The sequence below is a fragment of the Megalobrama amblycephala genome, linkage group LG15 (assembly GCF_018812025.1).
Source record: "Megalobrama amblycephala isolate DHTTF-2021 linkage group LG15, ASM1881202v1, whole genome shotgun sequence".
NCBI lineage: Eukaryota > Metazoa > Chordata > Actinopteri > Cypriniformes > Xenocyprididae > Megalobrama > Megalobrama amblycephala.
In genome coordinates, this window is record NC_063058.1 from 7,291,285 (window position 1) to 7,301,423 (window position 10,139).

The 10,139-nt window shown below is 34.6% G+C and overlaps 1 protein-coding gene across 1 annotated transcript; it reads left to right on the forward strand.

The window, feature by feature from the left end:
- Positions 1-5,701: 5,701 nt before the first annotated feature.
- Positions 5,702-7,193, forward strand: LOC125246997 (intelectin-like). The gene is made up of 4 exons (XM_048158162.1): positions 5,702-5,887; positions 5,995-6,115; positions 6,691-6,794; positions 6,989-7,193. Exons 1-4 carry the CDS (start codon positions 5,702-5,704, stop codon positions 7,139-7,141), a joined length of 564 nt encoding a protein of 187 aa, XP_048014119.1. The 3' UTR covers positions 7,142-7,193.
- The last annotated feature ends 2,946 nt before the right edge of the window (positions 7,194-10,139 follow it).

Genomic DNA, 10,139 nt, shown 5'->3' on the forward strand with positions numbered 1-10,139 from the left:
AGTTACCTGTGTTGTCTCCGTCCTGTGTTTTATTTCTCAGCTGTTTAAATTCATTTAAGACATAACCTTGTTTACAAGGATACTCAACAAGACAGCCATTTTTATGTAATTTTGTGTGAATTAGAATACGATACACTGACTTCATGTGCCTGCTGGGTAGTTATTAGCAGTGATGGGAATAACGGCGTTATAAATAAACGGCGTTACTAACGCCGTTACTTTTTTCAGTAACGAGTAATCAAACGTTACTATAATTGAGCTCACTGAAGCAGCCATAGGACCTGCAAAGTTATTTCTCTGGTGTGTGTTGGGGTTAGTCATACACAAATATAATTTTAAACTGATAATAACGTACGATGCTCTGTGTGTGTGTCTGTGAGCAAGCGAGCTGAGCACGAGCTCAAACCAGAATACACTTTGTGACATGCTGGATCGAAAATATGTGAAATAAGTTTTTCTAGTCGACTAGTAGTTATTCATTTAATCCAATAGTTGACTAATCACATTTATATTAATTTAATTTCTTAAATACTGGAGAGAATAAACCATAATAATGATCGTAATATAGGCTATAGCGCTGAGTTTCGGTTCATTTAGTCTATAAGACGCGCTTCAGTTCACGCGCCAGTGATCGCGCCCGCGCCTGCCATGATTATATTGTCTGCTATATTTGGTTCTTGTTTATTAAATCCAGGCAATTGGTTGATGAAACATTGATTAAAATTAAGATACAATTATTACAAAACGAAATTCACTTTAAAGAATGGCTTTCTATAAAACAAAACTTAACGAAGTGGTCAAAATCATGTCTGACCCACTCCATGACTCCCGATATATTGCGCATCTTATGATGCATCTTACTCATGTTGTTCACTTTTCATAATCAAGTAAATGAATTTAAAACATAACATAGGACTATTTAAACATAAATATGAAGCTGCATTTTCTATGGCTACTAACACGTATTGTACAGTACAGAGAAATTTCATAAGCAAGAGCGGACCATGAGTCACGAGTCGGATCAAGAATAATTTATTCTTAGACTTATATTTAATATTGGGGGAATTCAAGTTATTTGACATTTTAATTTTTTTAAGTAACGCAACAGTTACTTTCCCTGGTAATTAGTTACTTTTATAATGATGTAACTTAGTTACTAACTCCGTTACTATTTGTGAGAAGTAACTAGTAACTATAACTAATTACTTTTTTAAAGTAACGTGCCCAACACTGGTTATTAGGGTACAGCACAACTCTTAAAGTATTAGTTCACTTTAAAATGAAAATTACCCCAAGATTTACTCAAGCCATCCATGACTTTCTTCTTTCTGATGAACACAACTGAAGTTATATTAATAAATATCCTTATGCGTCCAAGCTTTATAATGGCAGTGAACGGTACCAACAAGGAAGAAGCTGAAGAAAGTGCATCCATCCATCATAAACGTACTCCACACGGCTCCAGGGGCTAATAGAGGGGTTAATAAAGGGCGTTCTGAAGCAAATCGATTCATTGCAGGGCTCAACAATAAGGACTGTCCGATGGCCCGGGGCCAGTGTGAACAACGCTTGGGGAAAGTTGACGGAATTGTCAGTTGCTCGATCGGGCCAGTGCTGTAAGGTGTGCTATATATCATCTATGATATCGTAATTTTTTATTTAACGATCTGACATTATGGAGTATGTCCCTCACACACCCATTGAGCATGCATACACTACGTGATGTAGTCTAGTAGGTTAGACTAGTGCGCGGAGTGCACGATTTCACTGCGAGATTTAGTCTATTAAAATACATTTAGAATGCCCCCAGAATTTAAGATAAGGGGCAAAAATGCCCCGGAATGTCTTTTATATTTATATAATTTAATACAGTTAACCAACATTACACAAAGAGCACCATTTTATCCAAATATGATTACAAATGTCATATTAATTTTATACAATGTACAGTTTAATAAACAAGCAGTTTATATTAAGTGACTTACATTTTAGACACCAAATCATTTAATTTCACATTGAAAGTATCTTTTCATTTTATAAATAATTTCAAATATCAATATTTAACGTTTTATATTTTCAACATTTCAAAACATTTATGCATCTGTAGCTGCTCTTAACTGATTAACTTTAATAAAGTTTAATCTATAGTTATATAGATATACATTAGATTGCAATTTCTGTACCTGAAACAGGTTTAAGCCTACATAAAAACCTGAAAAGCACTGTTTATTTAATTTATGTTTATTCTGTTGTTTGTGCTATTACTTGTAATTTGATTATTTGTTCCTATTTTATTACTTACTGTTTACTTGTCTAAAAAATATTTAAAATTGAAGTTAGTTAATCTAATAGCTTTTGGTGTCACTTTATTTATTAAGATTACATGTATAAAAAACAATGAAAACAATAACTAGGCTTATTTTATAGGCCGATTTCTTTCCTTTTTTTTTTCTTTTACTTTACTATTTTTTTGTTGTGGGGCAAGTAAAAATTTGAACCACTAGCCCGACTGGGCCAGCAGAATAAATCCTTAGCATTGAGCACTGATTTGTGTAAGAAAAATGTCCATATTTAACAAGTTATGAAGTAAAATAGCTTCTGCCACACCGCCTTCCGCATTCAACTTATTGCAGAAAATATTGCAATGCCCCTGTGCATGCCCCTACCCCCAGCCTGATGACACTTCTTAGTGTTTCTGCATTTACATTTACATTAGGCTAATTTATTTATCCAAATCTACTTGAGGAAAACAAGCGATGTATCCTAAGGAGGCAATAACACAAGAAGTGCTAGCAACACAAAGTTTCAATCATCGTTCAGAATAGAATTTGTTAGTAGTATTTTTATTCCTGGCAAAATGAAGCTTTCTGAAACAAATTGCTCAAAACAAATTATAGTCAAATCTTTTCTGCCATCTGGTGGTTAAAGAGGATATGAAGCACAGTGTCCTGTTTCAGCAGCAGGTTTTGCATCTGATTGTTTGTGGTGTCTTTGACTGCATGGAAGCCATAACTTTTATTATAGCTATTATTTTAATATATTATTTTGGTGTCATTTATAAGCTTGTTTTTATGTTGTATTGTGTTTATGAACTGACAAATTGTTGTCCTGTTCAGAATTATTAAAGCAAATTGTTTAGAAAGAATAGTGTGTATCAAATTATTTTTCTCAATAATGGACATATGCTTTCTGTGGAAAATGCACAAGCTCAATGAATCATGTTGCAATTTAGTCATTAATAGTTTTTGTTGCATTCGGAAATATGTCAGAAGCTGCCTCTGAATGGGATTAAATTCTCGCCTAGAGTATTGCGGTCACGGATCAAAAAATAATAAGCATGAATCAAAAATTTAAAAACACATACTGCACAAACTGAAACAAATAATGCAAAATGATCAGAATAGCAAAAAGCGTGGTCACAGATCAACATATAATGTGTGTGAATAGAAAAATTAAAAGCACATTTAAAAAAAATAAGCATGAATCAAAACTTTAAACACATTAAAAATTATATTGCACAAATCTTAAACTTGTGTTTATGTGTTCTTAAAAGTTTTCCTTGGTTTTATTACTCTGTACTTTGTACATTTTATGCTCATATTTTACTCTTTTGTATGCTTGTGCTATTTTTCTCTTTGCTCTTCTTTCCATGTTCTGCTCCTTCTTTTCCAAATGTTGCAGTTTGAGTTTCATGTAAATTAGGGCTTAAGCGTCACCATTGCTCCACTAGTTGTAGATTGACAGCTCCTCCTCTAGCCAATCAATCAAAGAGAGGGAGATGACATCACTTCAATGTGACTCATGGCTACTGATGCTCAAACTCATACAGGGGAAGATAATCATCACAGCTGGCAATTTCCGAGCTGGGGTAAAATCTTTCTGTGGCAGGACACCATTATCGTATATGTGCCTGCAACTCGACCTGTCACCGGTATATATCTACCTGGACAATCTTTTATTGTTAAATTCACCATCCTAACGACAACCTGTCACAGTTGTGCCTGTCTGACGATCCATCACTGTTATATTCACCTTTAATGTATCTACCACTGGACCTGGCACCATGAAACGCAACCGCCACTATGCAGCGGCCTCACAACGTCACCCTTATGTGTGCCTGCCTCGTCTATACCTGTTATATTACTGTTAGATACTTTTAATATACATACAATAATAATATATGCTTTTTTGTTGTCTCTTCAATTCCTGTCTTTTGGACAAGAGAATATAACACATGAAGCCTACCTTACTAATAGCTATATTTGCTCATGAATTACAATTAAAGTAAAATATGCCATCGCAATTGGTTAGATCATTGTATATTGCTCGTAATTGTAAACTAACTGCATATTTTGTCATGTATTGTTTTCCTGTAAACAGATTTATAGATTTTATCTTCCATGTACAGTATGTCATTGACAAGGGTGTTGATTTATGAATTTGATCACATTTTAGCACTGAGATTATAAAATGATAAAGTTAAGCAATAGCCTGTCACACCAGCAAGAGTGTTTTCCCCAATATTAGAGCGATTGCAAATGTTTATTGAGCTTTTGTATAAATCAATAGCAATAAGTTAATTTTAGTGTCTTTTTGCACTATTTTGATGAAAGGAGTATCGAAGCAGAACAGCGTCTCTCGACTCTGAGCAACACAGCACTGTTTCGTTAATGAATTCCCGATTTGAATGAGACATTTGAATGAAAGACTTATAAAGACATTAACTTGTCGCCACCTACTGGCCATTTAAATTCATATTTCTATAACATGGATGGACAATGTCAGTCCTGAAGTGCAGAGTTTAGCTTCAACCCTAATCAAACACACCTTAGCCAGCTAATCAGTGTCTTCAGGATTATTAATATTATAGATGGGTAAGTTTTTTTATTTTTATTTTTTTTTATCATGGTTGGAACTAAAATCTGCAGGATAGAACTGATGTTGCCTATCCCTGATCTATAATTTTGCTTTTAAAGCTATATTTAAAACATTAATCTTATAATATTGTGCAATTATGTAGCTATGTAAATAAACACAATATGTATGTGAGTAAATCACTGCATATCAAAACCACCTGGTTTCTGTAATCTCCTCTATAACACTATCGTAGTCAATGCAGAAATTATACATTCAGTCTTAGAATTAATTCACTAGGTTACCTATGATCGTTTAACAACAACAATTAAGCAGTAGATTAGCTACAGTAGCTTTAGCATATTAGCATCATGAGCCAAGTAATATTTTAACACCAAATACCATATATTATGAACATAAAGATTAAGAAACCCGCATACCTATAGACTAAACACGTAAATGAACGGCAAGAACACATTAAAAGTCTTTGTTTTTAGTTAAAAAGGATTTAAGCAGCCCCTAAGTTAATAATTGATGATTTTTACAACAGAAGTGTTGTAATCATAAACTTACTAATTACTTACTGCGTGACTAATTAATGACTATTTCATTTTCATTTTTGGGTAAACTAAAGCTTTAACATCCACACAACATCAAATTATAGCATCGTCAGACATTGATATATTGTTGGTTTTAAGTCATGTTATTAACTGACCAAAACCCAACATCTTCTAAATATCACAATATTAATGTCCACACAACATAAAATTATAGCATCATAAAACCTACAAAATATCTAAGTCATGTAGTAACCAAATGCCAATGTCTGCTAAATATTGTAAGATTAATGTCCACACAATGTCAAATTATAGCATCATCAGATGTTGGTCATCATCAGATGCAGGATATGTCTGTGTGGCATGTTCCTAATAATATGGTGATGGAAAACTGGAGCACTGCCTCCATCCTGAGATACCACACTGAAAATTGCTTCTTAACTCTACACGGAGGAAACCTTCTCAATTTATTCAAGGTGAGACAAACTTTGACAGCAGCTTTGAGTTTTAAACATTCAAAGAAATATAGGCTAAAGGCTACAGTTTTGTAAAAAAAAAATTAATTTTTTCTTTATTTTCCCAGAAATTCCCTGTGAGGTTTGGAATCGGGACTTGCACCATTGACAATGGACCTGCTATTCCAGTAGTGTATGATACTGGAAATATGGATTCTATTAAAAAACTGTATGGACCTAATTCAAGAGGTACAGCAATTTGTCACAGTCACCATCTCTCTCACCTTCACTGAATTCCATTTCCCATCATCCCTCCTATTGCTCACCTGCTCACGCTCAATCACCCACACCTGATCCTCATCACCTCATCTCCACAGCAGCATAAATGCACATACTTCCCCTAAGCACGTTGTCTGGTCTCATTTTGAGAAGGATGCACTTACCTGCTACACTTACCTCTGGATTGTTTATACGTTATTCCTCCATCATCTCTCCTGATCCTAGTGATGGGAAACCGATGCTTTCTGAAATGTTTGAGGCTTTCAACAAATTGTGCTGATAAATGCTTTATTACTCTAAGCTTTTAGCAGTTCACATTAGCGTCATCTGGTGGTCAGGCTTGTTTTCTCCACCATATCAAAATCATCGTGGAGCAGATCTACGATGGACTGTCATAAAATCTGTGTATTATTCAGTGATTGTGATGTAGTCCTATTACAACATCATGTTGAGATCCAATCACTTTAATGAATGAATCAATGCTGTGTGCATGGACCTATCATGACAGACCATCATCAATTATATATTCTGTTTTTGTTTTTCAGAAATATTTGTGCCTGGATTCATCACATTCAGAGTCTTCAATACTGAAACGGCAGCCATGGCAATTTGTTCGGGCGTTAAACCAACCGGTTGTCACACTGAACATGTGAGCTAAACAAATGATACGGATTTACAACAATGTTCATGAACAGCATTTGTGAAGTGCTGCTGATCACCACAGGCAAGAATTCATGCTTTAGTGTTGTATTTAGAGTAATACATTTACAACAGAAGTAAATCAACTGCAATGTTATATGAGGAAATAGGTATGTTTTGTTGTTATTACTCATATTTTTGCAGTTCTGTATTGGTGGAGGTGGACACTTTCCTGAGGGGGTCCCTAAACAGTGCGGGGACTTTACGAGTTTTGACTGGGATGGCTATGGTACTAATACAGGATGGAGTGCTTCCAAAGAGATAACTGAAGCAGCTGTACTTCTTTTTTATCACTGACAAACTAAAATGATCTGCTTCCTTTCCTTCTGTCAGAGATATAGCACATTGATTAATAATCTGAATGCTACACAATAGTTTGCTCAAATGTACTTCTTTACAATATATCTTTTATATCGGTCTATAATCAAAAATGTGGGTAACACTTTTGTAACGAATGTAGCGGTTCGTACAGTTATTAATCAATTTATGGATGAAATATGAATATAATAATTCATAAGGTTATGAATAAATTATGATTCATATATCGACCCAACGGGGAATTAAACATATATCGTGAATCAATTACAACGAATTATAATCAATTACATATATGATTAGTTCTGGTTTAATAATTATTTAGAGAAACTGTTAGTTTGTCCAGCAAACTAAGTCCCTCACAGAATATTATAAACAAAGTTATCTGGCCATGAAAATAACCTGCTATTATAACATCAAAGCATAAAACGATCGAAAAACGTTAAAGTGACTTGGGTTTTCAGCTGAAAGAACAAACAGAACAATCGAGCATGAATAAAGTTTTACTATATGCAAACTACGAATACAGAGGTTATACATCTAAATATACAAGAAAATACACACCTATGTACAAGAATAGAAGTAGAGAAGGAAAGAGAGAAGGCAAGTAGCAAACTCACAACCAGTCCTAAGCCAGCACGGAAATCAGTTTCATCATCTAAGATTGAGAAACGGCAGTATACTTGCATTGGTTGCGTGTGTCGAATTTCAGGTTAGCGCTGGTGCAGTTCGTTGGCTTCCTCCGTTCAGCGGGAAGGTTTGAACTGAGGACGAGAGTGAGTTTCGCTGGAAGATGGCGATCCCGAAGCTGAGCGCGGTGGCAGCGCGTGGTCACCGGAGAGGTCCGGGAAAAACGTGCACGAGATGCTCGTGAGACAATCGGGAGAGAACACACAAGAAATTGTGCGTCTTTGCTTTTATGACAGATAAGCCGACACACCTCCTTGAGGTGGGGTAGCCAATAACATGGGTGCAAAGTTGGTGGGAAAGCTTTCCCATTGTTTGGCCTCACGACTTAATCCAATGATTTATGACTACCAGATCAGATCTCCAAAAGGAGTGTGTTCTTCACAGTATCATTAAACACAGAGAAAAATGCATTTGTCCGTTTGGTGACATGTCTCAATGAATAGCTCGAGTCCGGAGCTTTGAAACGAGATCAAACTCGATAGGTCAGAAAGGCATAGGAGAGAAGTTATGGTTTACAGACAAAATTATATCATTAAAATGCACACTAGCACAAATACACTCATTTAAACACTAGGAAACATGCATACGCCCTAAAATATATGAAATATATATTTCAGCATAGTGGTGCTATATATATATATATATATATATGCAGTTAAAAGTGTATGTTTGTGTGTTTCTGTATGTGTGTCTGTGTGTGTGTGTTTTTGTGTGTGCCAGTGTGTGTGGGTGCTGGAATGTGGATCTGGCCCGTAGTCCACATGAGGGGCCCCTTTGATGTCCTAAGAGCAAGGAAATTGGGCCTGCTGTGTTACCTCGGAGGGCCACAAAGGTGTCAAGTGGGCTCATCTTTAGTAGACAGTTCGGAGCCGATTTAGTGATTAAGAAACAAAGTTCATCAGGTTAAAAGCGTTCTGAAAACTCCAAAGTTTATTGATTATCCTGATACGTGTGCATACGCTACACTTTAGAATACTGATCCTTCATTAATGAATAACTACACATGAACAAATGAGTAATGCATTATTAACACTCTAGTAACTACTATTAACTAACAATAAACTCTTATTAATGAATTAGTAAGTAACAGTGCTCAGTTGAAGGTGGTAGTTCACTATTAACTAATCAGTAACTACTGTTTTTTCATTCCTCCCAGAGATTGCAGAGAACTACTAAGAACTACTATATACAGGTTCATAATTAACATGAATGATGCATAATGTATAATTAATTCTAAAGTAAAGGCCTTGGTAACCCACTAGTAATGACTGAAGTATTACTAAATACTGAAGAAGGAATTACTAATTATTTGGATCAGTATTCTAAAGTGAAAAACATGATAACTCTCTAGTAACTACTGAAGTCTTTGTAAACTTTTGAGATTTTTGTATGTTTTTGTACAGTAATTCCTTATGATATATTTGGTAACACTTGAGTAATTACTAGTGGGTTACCATGTTCTTCACTTTAGAATACTGATCCAAATAATTAGTAGGTCCTTTAGAAGGATGTAGTAACACTTAAGTAATTACTAGTAGGTTACTATGATCTTCACTTTATAATACTGATCCAAGAAGTAGTTACTTTAGAGTTATATAGTAACTCTTGAGTTATTACTATCCAATACTTTACAAAAACCTCAAAAATTTACAAAGACTTCAGTATTTACTAGAGAGTTATCATGCTTTTCACTTCAGAATACTGATCCAAATTATTACTAATTCCTTCTTAAGTATTTGGTAATACTTCAGTCATTACTAGTGGGTTACCAAGGCCTTTACTCTAGAATTAATTATACATTATTCATTATTCACATTAATTACGAACATGTATATAGTAGTTCTTAGTAGTTCTCTGGGAGGTATGAAAAAAACAGTAGTTACTGATTAGCTAATAGTGAACTACCACCTTTAACTGAGCACTGTTACTTACTAATTCATTCATCAGAGTTACTTGTTAGTTAATAGTAGTTACTATAGTGTTAATAATGCATTACTTATTTGTTCCTGTGTAGTTATTCATTAATGAAGGATCAGTATTCTAAAGTGTTACCAAAATGTTAATAGTGTTTGTAAATGATGGGAAATATAAATTGGAAAAAAAAAAAAAAAAAAAACCCTGTCAAATTAGCCATTTATTGGGAGGCTTCTTTTAGCGCATACCTAACTTACTTTTAACTTCTCAATGTTCATGTTTTTTTCCAACTGTTCACAATTGGGAAAAAATGTATAATGTTCAAATAAAACCAATAGGTTGACAATGCTGTTCAAACAATGGATTCAAAACCTAC